Here is a 14695-nt window from a genome sequence, read left to right as displayed (position 1 = left end):
TCAGACAAAGGTAAAAATGCAGGGGAGGGATGGTTGATGCCCAAGATAATCAAATGCAGTTTGGATGTAGAATTCACAAGCCAAGATGAAGGCTTCATATGCTGCTTGGTTGCCAGAGCCATCCAGCTCGATTGGGGACTTCAAACGAAAGGGTGCTCCTGGCCATGCAGATAGCAACTGACAGAACTTGTTCAGATATGGCAATGCCACCTCCATCGCACTAGCAGTCAACCCCAAATCATGTGGCTCCTGAGGAAGAGGTGCCGACCAACTTGAAAGACCACATCCACCAGGGAAGATAGACCAAAGAAGTGATTGGCGCATATACTTATCTAGGCTATCAGGCCAAAGCTGCAGGACAAGGGCCTGATCGAGTGCATGAAGTTCATAGTAGAAGTTGAGTTCATAGAGTTCCCATAGAAGGGAACATGTGAAATGAAGGGGTGGGTCTGAAAGGCTCGAAGCCCGGACCTGCTGCAAGATAAGTATGAAGAACAGATCTAAATAGGATGAAATACAAACCTGCATTCCCCTCCACTCAATCTCTTCTGACATATGAACAGGATCATCATAAGCTGCTTGAATGATGTCCCCCAAAATTCGCCTGAACCACCAACTTCGTGGATGCACTCTGGGTGCCAGAGGGCAAGCACTCTGTGTCAGTACCATTGAGGAAGTCCCTCCACATCTGAGGGGAAGGGCTCTTCTGCAGAGACCAAATGTCAACTCGAATTCATCCAAGCCAGGCGAGCAGAGAGCCAATTCAACATGTACGTCTTCTTTCAGTTCAGGGGTGGTCACATTGACCAACAGTGTGGGCTTCGGAAAGTGATAACCAGGGTCCACAATGCCTGACTTGACTCTGGATATATCCTTTGAAGCTTTCCTCCAAGCCAATGCAAACAGACTGTGGGGCTTGGGAATTTCTGGAAGATCAGGCTCTTCCCACCTTGCCGAGTCCCCACCACCTGATTGTTTGGGGTGCGAAGCTACAAGTTGGTCAGGAATGAGCAGAAAGAAAATTAGGGTACATACCTCTGGAGGGGCCTGCAGTCGCTTGTTCCCTGGCAGCCCTTGTCTGCTTTTTCATTGATTGCTTCCCAGTGCTTGAAGATGGGTTCGACAAGGATGTGGCAAATGATTCTTGCAGGGGCTCTGGTTGCTCTGCAAATGTACCCTCATAGTCCCTGTGAGTGTGAATTTGGTGCAGGAGACTGCCAGCACCACGGTAGATTGATGGGAATGGCTTAGCTACCCCCTTTTCGGAATACATAGCTTTCACTATGTCTTCAGGGCATGTCAATCTCACAGGCTCCTTGATATTCATATCAGGGGAGATGTACACCTCGGTATGCATGAGCCAGACTGGCACCCCAGTGAAATACAGTGCTTCACAAGTGGCAGTATCCTTCGTGAAGCACCCCATCCAGGTGGGGTTTGTGTGTACAGGTTTTGAGCAGGGGAGATGAAAGAAGCAGGGTAGAGGATCTCAATGTATTCGAGCAAAGCGTAAATGTCAAGCAGCTTGCACTGAAGCTGGGCAACAAAAATGACTGAGGTCTCAGAATAAAAGGGGGTGATGCCACAAGCACAAAACCTCATGTTGAACTGACTGCACTAGTTGGGTCATAAGGTCTTGACCCACAGGTCAATTGCGGAGGGGGTGGTAGCAGGCTGTGCAGTTGCTGAAGTAGCTCTTCAAAGGCCTTGACCTTTGTCTCTTCAAGTGTTCCCACCGGATACACAGAGCTGAGTGGAAGGACAAAATCCACAGATGTCAGAGTGAACCAAGCAATATTGAGAGTAGGGACCATATTTTTTTGAGGTATGCAAACAGCATATTTGTAGTTTTTTTCATATGTTTGAGGCCATTGGAAGCAATCGGCAAGGCCGAACCGACCATCGGCATGTGGACAAAGATCAACTTCTTCAAAAATGTACAGGCTCCAGAACAAAGTCCACATTGGGCGACATGATCACCCAGCAGTCCTTGCACATGACCACTCATGCATCCAGTGATGTAATTTTAGCTGTGGATGGTAAGTAAGCTCCGGGAAAACATAAAAGTAGAGGAACATACCATCGCCAGGCCAGGTGAATGCTTTGAAGCATGTAAGTGCAGTCCCCCAGGACATTTTCGCTTGTGTTGGAATTGAACTGCAAGGAATAATGGACAGATCATGTGTAGATTAGTTGGTGACAGGGTGAAAGGCATGTAATTAAATACTCACCTTTGTGAAAGAAAGCAAACAAATGTTGGTGGTGGGAGAGGGTCCAGGATAAAGGGCAGGGTGAACGACGGGGCGAATGGCATGTAAACAACATGCACCTTTATAAAAGAAAATAAGAGTATGACAGTGGTAGGAGAAGGTCCTGGGGCAAAGGGTTTGGTAAACAACGGTGTGAATGGCATGTAATTGACATGCACCTTTTATGAAAGAAAATAAGAACACGACAGTGGTGAAAGAGGATCCAGGAAGAATGGCAGGGTGAATGACGAAGTGAACGACAGGGGTGAACAGCAGGGTGAACGGTGGGGTGAATGACAGGGTGAATAGCATGTATAGAACATGCACCTTATACCAGAAAGTAATGGAAGGACGATGGTGGGAGAGGATCTGGGGTAGAGGGCAAGATGAACTCCTCAAGGTCTTGAACCCCACTAGCAGCATGGTGGTGCTGGGGCGACCTCAGTGATGCGAAGTCAACAGAGTGTGACCTAAAGTGACACAAAGTCAACTTCAGGTCAAGATGAGTGGCATGAAGCCAACTCGAACCCAATGGGAGATGAACACACGTGGTGGGGAGGGACTTGAGACCTTGAGGGCGGAGGCACTGAGCGACAAAGTGAGGAAGGCAAGGGTAGTAGGATGAAGAGTAGTTGTGGTCAGAAAATCACAAGTATTTGTTTGTTTGTAGGGATTTACCTATTATGCTTATGTACATATATTGATAGCGATGTTTGATGTGATAGCCTGGAGAATTCCCAGGGCAAAAATACCTAAGTCATGGGACTGTGTTCCAGCTGCACAGTGCCCAGCAGCTCCGTGCTTTGTTATGAATGACTGTCATCCTCTCACCTCCCTGTCATCGTCTTCCTGCTCGCCACCTCTATGCTTCAAGTTTGGACACATTGGCTGAACCTGAGCTGGCTCCGTGCTGCTCACTCAGAGCTGCAGCTGACTTCATGTCACTGCAGTTTGTACTCTGTTGACTTTGTGTCACTGAGGTCGCCCCAGCACCACCATGCTGCTAGTGGGGTTCAAGACCTTGAGGAGTTCGTCTTGCCCTTCACCCCAGATCCTCTCCTTCCCACTTGCAAAGGTATGTTTTATAGCACTATTCCTTCCAGCTGATTCTAAACACCTATGTTCATTCATTAGCGCTGATCTCGTTTCTCTCCTGGGTCACTGTCACTCTGCCTAGTATTGCTGTCTGAGGTATGTCTATTGTTAGCAGATGTTGATCCTGACTCATTATCGTTATCAGGTGTGAGGTTTCAATCATCTCGTTCAAATCTGTACTTGTTGCAACTCTCATTATCAGGTATGAGATTTAAATCATTTCATTTGTCCATACTTGTTGCAGTCCCTCACCCACCCACTCTGTGCTCTATTGCAGTCTGCAGTAGGTGTATTGTTATCGGCTGTGATCCCCACCTATCCTTATTATAAGGTATGTGCTACTGTCGCTTTTCGTTGGACTTACAAATCCGATCATGCTCTTTAATATCTAGGTATAAGTTATCTCATTCATCTCCACTCGACCACTCACCTCATTCTGCACCCACCCACTCTGTGTTGAATTGCAGTTTGTGGTAGATATATAGTTATTGACTGTTGATCCTCACTTATCATTGTTATGAGGTATGTCCTACCTTTGCATTTCATTGGACCTACAAATCTGATCATGTGTCAACTTTGTTCACCATTGTCATCAGGTATGTGTAGTGGTCTCTGTTTGTTGGATCTAAGAATATACCTGCTCTAGTTACCAGGTATACATTATCCTGTTCATTGGCACTTGTCTCATTCCTTACCCACTCCATCTGGTACTGTTGTCCAAGGAGGTATGTTTAAATCTTTTTGTTGAATCTATGAATGTTATGAAATAGATGTCAAAATAAGGTTTAATGTCAATGCTCCCCTGAACCTAATTTCTTGTAGTGATATCATCCATATTCCAAGGTACCTGTATTGTTATCAACTGTTCACTGACACCTACCATGGTTATTTGTCAAAAGAATATATCACCCTTGAGCTGCTGTCTGTAGGTTTGACATCAACTTTTTGTTTTTATTATATCTTCTGCTCACAATGACAATGACAGTCCTACTCTATTGGTTGACATGCCGCATTTTTCCTCTGCCCTGAATGCCAGATTTCCATTCAATTGACCCTTCTCAATAGGATTGTGCAAGCTAGAAGGAAGCGAGGGTGCTAGTGTGAATTAGGTGTGTAGGCTTCTTCCAGGACCAAATAAATAGCTCAGTAGTGAACATTTCATCCTCCGTTTTCTCTTCTTCCTTGCCTTCTTTTCTTCACTCGCTTCAAATCAGGTGTGTAGCCCTTTGTGCAAGATCAGGAATCGTCCACTAACCAATGTTTGGCCTGAACCCAGTCTTTCCTTACCCAGTCATTCCTTACCTGAACGTCTTTTCCTTTCCATCTCACTTGATTTTCGCATCAGCAAAGAGTGTGTGGTGACTACGTGTTCCACAGTTCCACTGGCCCACAGATTGACTATGTGTCTACCAGGTCAAATTCATCATGCCTGTGACTAGGTCGTCTGCTGTTACTTTCAAAGTTGGTCCCCCCATTGGTGCCCAGGAGGTCAAAGAGAGTCAATCCTACCATCACTTCGCCCACCAAAGCCCAACCTTCACGTGGTGCAAAGGCCTGTCACTGGGTAGTTAAATGTGAGTACAGACCTACTTCCTGTGTCTTGTGTACTACTGTCTCAACTCTTTCTATCAGCGTGAGGCAGAAATCAGGATACGATTTCTGAAACACACGAGCCAATGTCAGGGGATGGTGAGGAGTGCCTGGTGTGTAGCACTACCTTTTTTTTTTTTTTTGCTTACTGACCACTGTTTTCAGAACTGTGAATCCAGCTCTGTAGCTCGATGTCCCCCTCTCCAGCTGCAGCTCAAGTCATAATTCTTTGCAAGGGTTGACAGAGAAAGAACGCGAGGATCAGTACCTTGACTCCTTCCAGACTGAAACAGGTTACACTCCAGAATGGTATGAAGCTTGACCGTGCTGTTGCCCTTGAGCAGCTATGATTGGGCATCATTTCTATGGAAGATATAGTTGCTGAGCAGGGTCGTGAAAAGTGTAAGTGTGTGATCTATGTATGTAGCTGTATTCCTTCTCAAGGTTGCCACCAGCTGTTACCCCCAATGACAGTGAAGAGGATGAACAAGCTGTTGAGAGTACGGTGCAAGCTGAAGGTGATCTGGTCTCAGAGGACCTGGTGGATCATGATGGTCGCCAAGCTGTTGAAAATATGATGGACTCCATTCGTCATGATGATGTTGAGCATGAAAGTGCATCAGGTTTGTTTATTTGATTAAACTGCATTATTCACATAATTTACATGTGTCATTGAATAGACAGTGATTGGTCAGCTGACCAGAGGTGCGACCTTAAACATGAACAAACCCTGAGAGAAATCTGCGCTGGCAATTATGATACTGATAACCATCCTTCCACTCCCCCTCTCCCTTCTCCATCCTCATCAGAAGAAGAAGATGGAGCTGCTGATACTGAAGGCGACACTGACAGCTCTGTGACCAGGAGGCATAGGGAAGCCAAAGGGAAATCTTGTGCCCTAGCCAACACATCCTCTGAAGATGAGGATGGACCTAGTGACACTGGAGACCTCCCTGATGGCTTGGAGATGACCGGGATGCATGGGAAACCCAAAGGACTGACATTGTGCCTTCTGCAAGGTAGTAGTCACACCCTCTGCGCCTACCCTAGCCAGTGACCTCAGTCAATGCGAGGATACATCCAGTGCAGAAGCAGGCTTACTGTGCTTCAAACCAGGGCAGCTTCCCTTGGAAGCCATACAAAAGGCACAGGCACTTGGCATGCACACCACTCAAGAAGCCCAGGTGATTGCAGATGAGTATGGCAAGACTCTTGGGTCAATCATGGCTGCTGCTGGTCTTACCACAAAGGCAACTTGTGCTGAATCTGTGTGGAACATGCATCAGGCTTGGTATGTACATACCAATCCAAAAGTGTCTGCAGGTCAGTACATCCTAACTTGTTGCAGTTTCGACTCCACGTTGATTCAATTGCAGAGGAAACCAAAGACTACTATAGGCATCACACCAAGCACTATGAGGACCATAAAGATGAGGATGAACATCCTCAACTGTGGGCTGAGATCTGGAAGTATTGGAGTGAGTGTGTCAGTGGGTCCAAAGACATCAGTTCCAAGGCAATGGTGGGCCATGTACTGGCTTGCCAGTGACTCCTTTACACAAGGGGTGGGTAATACCGTTGTGATTGTTTGCTTCTTGAATAACCTCTTGTACAGGCACAAACTTGGTGCAATGTGGAGGGCATACATGTCTTTGGATGTGTAATTTATAGTGGGAGTGATGAAGCTGCATGCCAATCCCAAGGAATTTTTGCTGGATCCTCCCTTCTCATGCAGCTTGCAAGTGAGAGGCAGACCAACATAACACAATTATTAGAATACCTGTCCACCATTATCAAGTATGTATAACATATGCCATGTACAATTGCCCACTGACTTTTCTTTAGGTATAAAATCCTTAACTCTGCTGCTTCGGTGCCTCTTCCCAACTTTAATGTGCTGTCACAACCCCATTATGACTGTGCACTGGGATTAAAACCTCAAGAATACAGGCATGATTGCAATCGGCGAGTTTTACCTACAATCATACTCCATAAATTCCGTACGTCAATAAATCTATTTGATTCATATTCATCCTCTGAAGTGCTGCCAGAGAAGAGAATGGTATCACACAAGGCCAGAGAAATGTTTCTTGGAAGTCATTGCTTGATCTGCTGTATGTTCACCAGTATACCATCACTGATTGGCCTGCTGGAGTCCCTGCTGTTGGTCCTGGATTTCAATGTCAAATGCCTCAATGCTGATGAACTTTGTGCTCTGACTGTTCCTTTCCTGAAAGAGTCAATGGGTGCAGATTACCATGCTGAGGCTCCACTAGATGACGAAGAAGACCAAGCTGAATACCTTGTCCCTTTGCCGAATTCATCATTTTACCTCAAGAAATGGACTGATGGTGAGTTGTTGACACGAAATGGTTGCCCTCACTGACATGAATAATCCAGATCAGATTGAGCTATTTCACCACAGTGATGCAAGGATGTGTGACATCCCACTTGTGGTGAACACATTGAACTGGCACCTCCATGTTCTTTCTGATTCAGATGCATTCATTAAGGCCCTCCCTAAAGGTGACAAGTTTAAGGAGAGAAGTGCCCCTTCATCCTTCCCTGACCAACCTGTGTGAGGACAAGTGCCATCCAACAGACATCACCCCTTTCCAGCAGCATCCAACACCCACCGTATGACTGTGCCTTCTTTATCCCCAGCTTATAGATCACCCCAGCCACCTGTGCAGCGCCATGTGTCTCCCTCAACATCCCACCACACCCGATGACAGCAATCACCATCCTGCACACGTCACCCCTCTCCTGCAGGATCACACCACCTGAGGTGAGGGCAATTGCCATCCCATGGACCTCGTTCCACTCAGCCAGCATCCCACCACTCCCCTCTCCCTCCTTCATCCCCTGTCGAGGAGTCACTACAGTCATCTCCACAAGGTCCATCATTGCATGGTGATCATCACACATATCTTGCTCCAGCAACTGCATATCATCATCACCCCCCTTCTGATAACTACTCTCTGACCCCATGTCCTCGCCACCGCCCTCAGCATGAGTCACACAAGCACTATAGAGGATATCAGGACAATGAGAGTGATCATGGTGGTCCTTCACAACAGGGAAGAACTCACTGAAGGTATGTTGCTGGGTAGCCTACGTGTACAATGAGACTAACATGCACAGTGTGGTTGAATACATTTATCAAAACCCTCCCCACAAGAGACATCATCGTCATGACTCTGATGACTCTGGTGGATGTTCCTATCACACCCATGATTGACGCAACCACTACTAGGCATGTTTTCATCTCAATCATTCACTTGCTACTGGCTCATGTACACACCAGTTCAACATGTTTGCATCGTTAGCATGTAACAATGATACCCTGTGGCTGTATCATCTTCCCCCTGCATATCCTTCCTTTGTGTAATGTCTGCCATCATTCATTTTGTCCATTATCCACCATGGTCTTTTTGTTACCATTGTAACTACAATACCCTTACAAGACCATTCATTTTCTCCTCACACCTATGCATATTCAATCTGATAGCATACCCTATGATAAATACAGATTGGATTTAGGTGCAAACTGCTATGTGTGAGATAGGAATGTGAAATCCATGGAACCAGACATCCACTAGAGCTATGATGTCCATGTGAAGGGCATGGGGCTCTGCCCTAGGCTTCAGGGGGAAGAGTTCTCAGTAGCTACCAACATAGAAATGCCAGAATTGGTTAGAAAATCCCCAGGTCATAACATGGAAAATCCCCAGCAGTGCTTGGAGAATCCCCAGAGTCAGTTGGAGAATCCCCAGCATTGCCTGGAGAATCCCCAGCAGTGCTTGGGGAATCCCCGGAGTGGGTTGGAGAATCCCCAGCATTGCCTGCAGAATCCCCAGTAGTGCTTGGAGAATCTCCATTGGTGAGAATCCCCAGCATTGCCTGGAGAATCCCCAGAGTGGGTTGGAGAATCCCCAGCATTGCCTGGAGAATCCCCAGGGTCAGTTGGAGAATCCCCAGAGTCAGTTGGAGAATCCCCAGAGTGGGTTGGAGAATCCCCAGAGTCAGTTGGAGAATCCCCAGAGTGGGTTGGAGAATCCCCAGCAGTGCTTGGAGAATCCCCAGAGTGGGTTGGAGAATCCCCAGCAGTGCTTGGAGAATCCCCAGAGTCAGTTGGAGAATCCCCAGTATTGCCTGGAGAATCCCCAGGGTCAGTTGGAGAATCCCCAGCATTGCCTGGAGAATCCCCAGAGTCAGTTGGAGAATCCCCAGCAGTGCTTGGAGAATCCCCAGCATTGCCTGGAGAATCCCCAACAGTGCTTGGAGAATCCCCAGATTGGGTGGGAGAATCCCCAGCATTGCCTGGAGAATCCCCAGAGTGGGTTGGAGAATCCCCAGCAGTGCTTGGAGAATCCCCAGGTCATAGCTTGGAGAATCTCCAGAGTCAGTTGGAGAATCCTCAGTAGCACTTGGAGAATCCCCAGCAGTGCTTGGAGAATCCCCAGGACATAGCTTGGAGAGCCTCTAGAGACAGGAGTTGGCTGGGAAATTCCAAGCATTACCTGGAGGATCTGCTGCATACCCTGTGGATCCCCAGAGTGGGTGGGAAAATTCCATTAAGACCTGGACAATCTTTGACTTGTATACAATGGCCAAGACTGGAGATCACTGAAGCCTTGGGAAGCATGGTGAAAGTATGTCTGCTGTGCCTGGGCAATCACCATCACCAAGTATATTCTACTCCCTCCATCAGATGTCACCAGTCTTTCCTTAGTGGTCTATGGCCATGCTTTTTCACATATTGTATAGAGTGCTCAGATCAGATGCCATGGAAATAGGTACTTGGCATGATACACACTCCTGTCAGCAACATGGAGACTCCAAATCATTTTGATTGATCCTTCATGCTGTGATGGTGGTCTATTTGAACTGGAGGTTCCCATGATCATCTTAGAACAGGTCTGTTTGGGCTGGATGCCCTGGGACCAGGTCCATTCAGGCTGGGGAATCCCCCAGGATGCACTGGGAACAGGTCCATTCAGGCTGGAGAATCCCCCAGGATGTACAAGGAACAGGTCCATTTAGGCTGGGGAATCCCCCAGCATGCCCAGAGACCAGGTCCATTTAGGCTGGAGAATCCCCCAGGATGTACAGGGAACAGGTCCATTTAGGCTGGGGAATCCCCCAGCATGCCCAGAGAACAGGTCCATTTGGGCTGGGGAATCCCCCAGCATGCCCTGGGAACAGGTCCATTTAGGCTGGAGAATCCCCCAGCATGCCCAGAGAACAGGTCCATTTAGCCTGGGGAATCCCCCAGCATGCCCTGGGAACAGGTCCATTTAGCCTGGGGAATCCCCCAGCATGCCCTGGGAACAGGTCCATTTAGGCTGGAGAATCCCCCAGCATGCCCAGAGAACAGGTCCATTTAGCCTGGGGAATCCCCCAGCATGCCCTGGGAACAGGTCCATTTAGGCTGGAGAATCCCCCAGGATACCCAGGACATAGGTCTATTAACCCACTGGGGAAAGCCCCATTTGGACCCCAGGCACTCTGTTATAGATGTAATAATCCTGGAGAAAGTCCATGTTTGACACCTTGCTCTGGAGAATCTCCAGGGCCTGGCAAATCTCCAGCAGTCACTGGGAATACCCAGGTGGTCAACACCTATTAGGTGGATACATCTATAAGAATATATGAACCTAATAGGTCCCCTGGGGGGGTGACTGAAGTGATTACTTTATTCTAGGGAAAACAGCTATACATGACGAAGTATGAGTGACATCCAGGGGAGCACAACACAAGTGCCTACTACAACTATGTACAGGGAGAAGACCTTCCCACCACCAGTCAAGGTCAAGGCTATCGACACTGTTATCAAGCAAACTACACTCGAATTTGACCTGTGGTCTACCCACCATGTATCATGACCACTTACCACACACAGGAAACACACCAATGATGGTGACTTCGAGGAAGAAAGACAAGTTGAAGATCACAGCTTGATCTGCAACAGTGATCATTGAAGATGTGAGATCTGACAGACATGGGCACTGAGCACAATGGCCCAAGTTTTTATTTTAGTCATGTAACTTTTTACTCACAGATAGGTTATTCTAGGGTAGATGACTGTCATACCCATGACTCTTGGACTCAATCCTGGTCTAGTCTAGACCCCTAGCCCCTAACTCCAGTCAACTCTGGTCCTAGTCTGGCCTAGGAAACCTAACTCCAGCCTAGAGAACACAACTCCAATGCTAGGTAACCCAACTCAGGCCTAGGTAATTCAAGTCCAGTCTTTTACCCCTATCTCCAGTCCATTCCAGCCTCCTGGCCTTGCACTGCTCCACCCCAGTCCTCCCAGGTCCATGTCTGGCTCACCCGGACATAACTCCAGTCTGTTTTCCTTTGTTTGTACTATATTTAGTCTGGTCTTTTGTCTGACTCTGCTTACTGTACAAATCCTGTGCCCAACCCTGGTTATGCCAGTCACCCAGACTTTGGCTATTAGCCTTGGCACAGCCACTGTGGCTATCCACTCTCTTGCTAATCTTCTTGCTAATAGCTTATTAACAAGTCCAGCTCTATGTTCATTATCCTGGACTGGCCTCATGTATTTAACCCCTGTACATACTTTGTAGCACCCCAGTCAGAATATCAACTTAGTATTACCCCTTGAGACTACTCTATAGCTAAGGCCAAGCCTTAAGCTATCCCTGGCCCCTGTCCTGGACCTCTGCCCAGCTTGCATAAGGGTACAGCACATAAGCTGAGACCAAGGGAGGTAGATCCAACCCCATACTGGCTTCCCCCTGTTGTCATGGTCATGCTCCGACCCCAGCCAGACTTGGCCTCATGTTCATTCAGTCTGGCCTTGGCCTTGCCTGTCCCCTTGTCCCTAGATAGTCTAGCATGGTACACACTGCTTTGCAGTGTGTGTCACTTCAGTTAAACCCTACCCAGTCTTGTCCCTGGTCCACTCTGTCCTGGTCTCTGTTACCTTAGTCATGCATTACTAATCCTTGTCTTACCAATCATCTTAGCAATCCTTGCGAGACTGGCACTACCAGTCTCCATACTGTAGTTTTCTCTAGTATATAAACTTGTAGATACTTGGCCTGTACCTCTCAGTCTGAAATCAACTAAGTTACCCTGATAACCCCACCTCAGCCTCAGACTTGGACTGAGACCCATGCAAGGGAATAGCACTGTAATCTCAGTTGCTAAGTCCAAACAGTCCAACCATCTGTATCTTCGACTTCCCTCCTGATTCTGACCCCTTGGCCTCACACCTGCTTCGGTCTCCAGTCTGGCCTCAACCTGGACAACCATGAACTTGAGACCTGTGTGCACCCCAAGACCAGTCGGTTTCCCATGCTACTGGTCTTGTTCCTGCACTCCCAGTCTTAAGTCCAGTCCTCTGGACTTAGCCCCTAACCTCTGGCCTCAACTCTGGTCCAACTGGACTTGGCCCCTGTCTTCTGGCCTTGACTTTGGTCACCCAGACTTAGCCCCTGTCACACGGTCTTGAAGCCTGGTCACCCAAGGGTAAACCTGTACTTGACAACAACAACTTCGAAGAGAGTACACATCAACTTACAGTGATACCAGTGTGACAACTATGATATGCCTCCAGAAACAAATTCAAAGCAACTCAGTGGACTTGCACACAAGACTTAGCATGAAAAGCAACACAAGGGCGAGATTTGAAGTTGTGATGGGATACACAACATGTGAAGAGTATTGACACCACACTGAGTGGGCTCTACAGCCCAAGTTTTAGTTATTTCCTTAGACTGTTTTGCTTACAGCTACCACATTTTAGGGAATGCGAGTTTTTACAGAGTGTTGATGAATCTTTGAGCAACAGCATGCCTACAGTATGAAGGCTTGCATCAAGACCAATGACCATCTCCCTTCAAGATGGAGATGCTTACCTTACTGTCAATTGAAGCAGGTTTGTAGGGCAATGTATCATTGAATGGTCAGCAAAGGGAGACCCCATCTCCATGTTGGATATTGTGCAGAGACATCATGATGTCCCATTTATTCAGGGGACATTGCAGACAAATGGGATGTGTTGGATATATTGAAGAAATCAGGTGTTACATGTATTGTATGGAATGCCTTACTACAGCAAGGCATGAAAGACCCCTCTGTCTATGTTGGGGCCAGCATTGAAGGCACCCAAGCCATCATTGATGCAGCTATAGCAGCTGGTGTCCATAGGCTCGTCTACATGAGTTCTGCAGGTGTCATATTTATCAGCACTGATGTTGTGAATGTCGATGAGTGAGTGCCCTTTCTGGAGAAGTTGTTCAACATGTATAATGATGCCCAGGAGACATTTGGGTCTGGAGACAGCCAAGTAATCAGCGACAACAATAATCTGTTCAATTATACCTACATCCAGAATGTCACATGCATGTGCCTATCCACAGGGGACAGACTTGCCCCTCCTCCCTCTTACTCCCCTACCATGTTGAGTGAACCCAAACTGGACCCTGAGTGCACAATGAGGAAGCTCAATGAATCTCTACACTGTGTTCTCCCTCCCATATGTGCCACAACTGAATATCACTGCATGATACACTGGCTCCATGTGGACACTCAGTCCCTATGTCACACCACCACCCAATGCTGAATCCATCCTATCCATGTTCAACACCCCATTCAATCCATGTGAACTTTCAGACTCCATCATCCATCCTCAGGCTGATGGACAAGCATTCTTCATCTCAAGTGGAGAGTTGGTTTGTTCCTGGGACATTACAGGACTGTACAGCAAGCACAGGCGAGGACTATCAGGTCTAAAGGTACAAAGTACATACAAGTGACTAGAGGAGGGAACAAGAGTACAAAGGATGGTGGAGTGGTTTGCCAGTGGTCAATGGTTGTTTGAAGCAACAGAAGTCATTCAAAGGAGGAGAGGTTTTGTGGATTTATGCACTGAGCTCAACAGCTCATGTTCTTGTTTCGATTTTAGGACACCATACTTACCTCTTTGTTATTACAGGAGAAAGAGGTATCTACAATGGACAGCGACTGCAATTCAAGGGTCTACAAGAGACTACAAGCAAAGGATGCATGGACATATGGAGAGACAAGTCTGATGAATACCATTTGAACTACAGCAACAGTCTTTGACAGCAGAGGAAGATGCACAATGTGTGAGATGCTTAGAGGCCATACCAGATGGGCTTGACAGCCCAACTTTTGTTTCTTTTCTTGACACATTTTAATTACAGCAACATTGTTTTAGGGCATACAAAGTTCTAGGAGGTATCGGTGGGGCTAAGATATAGAACACCTGCAGTACAGAATGCTACAGCGGTATATGAAGAGAAACAACAAATCAAACAGTCGAAGCAACACAACATGATCTGACAAAGTGAAAAGGCATTTGATGAAGGGATTCAAATAGTCAAGCAGCATACACAATGACACTGGAGAGATCTAACTATGGTGGTGCTGGATTTTGACATTGACAGAAGGCATCTCAAAGTGAGAAAGGTCCCTCATCCAGGAGGAGGCCATAGGATCTTGGTTGCTATGCAAGATGGCTCAAGAAGTTTCCATTATTATGAGCTACCTTACTTACAACCCCATTATTCTAGAAGAATTGAACTACAGCAGGTACCTTTGATGAGCCAAGGCTGAGCAAGATGTGCAGGTTATTCTAGATTATCTGAAGGGCTATGAAGTACAAATGAAGACTCGAGTGACCTTGGTACTGTGGTACTGGCCTTTGGCGCAAAGGAGCATGCATCAGTATTTGCAATGAAAGATCACCTACCAGATCA

The 14695-nt window shown here is 47.1% G+C and overlaps 3 protein-coding genes across 3 annotated transcripts; 1 reads left to right on the top strand and 2 right to left on the bottom strand.

Annotated features, from left to right (window-relative positions):
* On the bottom strand, nucleotides 1-3134 carry F5J12DRAFT_782163 (uncharacterized protein; the record flags this gene model as incomplete). Its single annotated transcript, XM_051742688.1, has 10 exons — nucleotides 1-474; nucleotides 523-989; nucleotides 1036-1365; nucleotides 1386-1536; nucleotides 1614-1927; nucleotides 2081-2157; nucleotides 2232-2329; nucleotides 2584-2719; nucleotides 2798-2835; nucleotides 3081-3134. The coding sequence occupies 10 exons, from the start codon at nucleotides 3132-3134 to the stop codon at nucleotides 1-3; spliced, it is 2139 nt and encodes a 712-aa protein (XP_051600737.1).
* A 1635-nt stretch (nucleotides 3135-4769) lies between these two features.
* F5J12DRAFT_782162 (uncharacterized protein) lies at nucleotides 4770-7394 on the top strand (the record flags this gene model as incomplete). The annotated part of the gene is made up of 12 exons (XM_051742687.1): nucleotides 4770-4832; nucleotides 4977-5047; nucleotides 5142-5243; nucleotides 5379-5557; nucleotides 5615-5953; nucleotides 5985-6257; nucleotides 6311-6456; nucleotides 6550-6731; nucleotides 6780-6934; nucleotides 6977-7019; nucleotides 7062-7285; nucleotides 7360-7394. The coding sequence occupies 12 exons, from the start codon at nucleotides 4770-4772 to the stop codon at nucleotides 7392-7394; spliced, it is 1812 nt and encodes a 603-aa protein (XP_051600736.1).
* A 75-nt stretch (nucleotides 7395-7469) lies between these two features.
* Nucleotides 7470-8194, bottom strand: F5J12DRAFT_782161 (uncharacterized protein; the record flags this gene model as incomplete). Its single annotated transcript, XM_051742686.1, has 3 exons — nucleotides 7470-7962; nucleotides 8027-8048; nucleotides 8071-8194. 3 exons carry the CDS (start codon nucleotides 8192-8194, stop codon nucleotides 7470-7472), a joined length of 639 nt encoding a protein of 212 aa, XP_051600735.1.
* Nucleotides 8195-14695: the final 6501 nt, after the last annotated feature.

This window comes from Pisolithus orientalis (genome assembly GCF_024613125.1).
Source record: "Pisolithus orientalis strain OTSU chromosome Unknown F5J12scaffold_11, whole genome shotgun sequence".
In the NCBI taxonomy this organism is placed as follows: Eukaryota; Fungi; Basidiomycota; class Agaricomycetes; order Boletales; family Pisolithaceae; genus Pisolithus; species Pisolithus orientalis.
The sequence above is the reverse complement of the archived record's forward strand: the minus strand, read 5'-3'. Positions and strand labels throughout refer to the sequence as shown.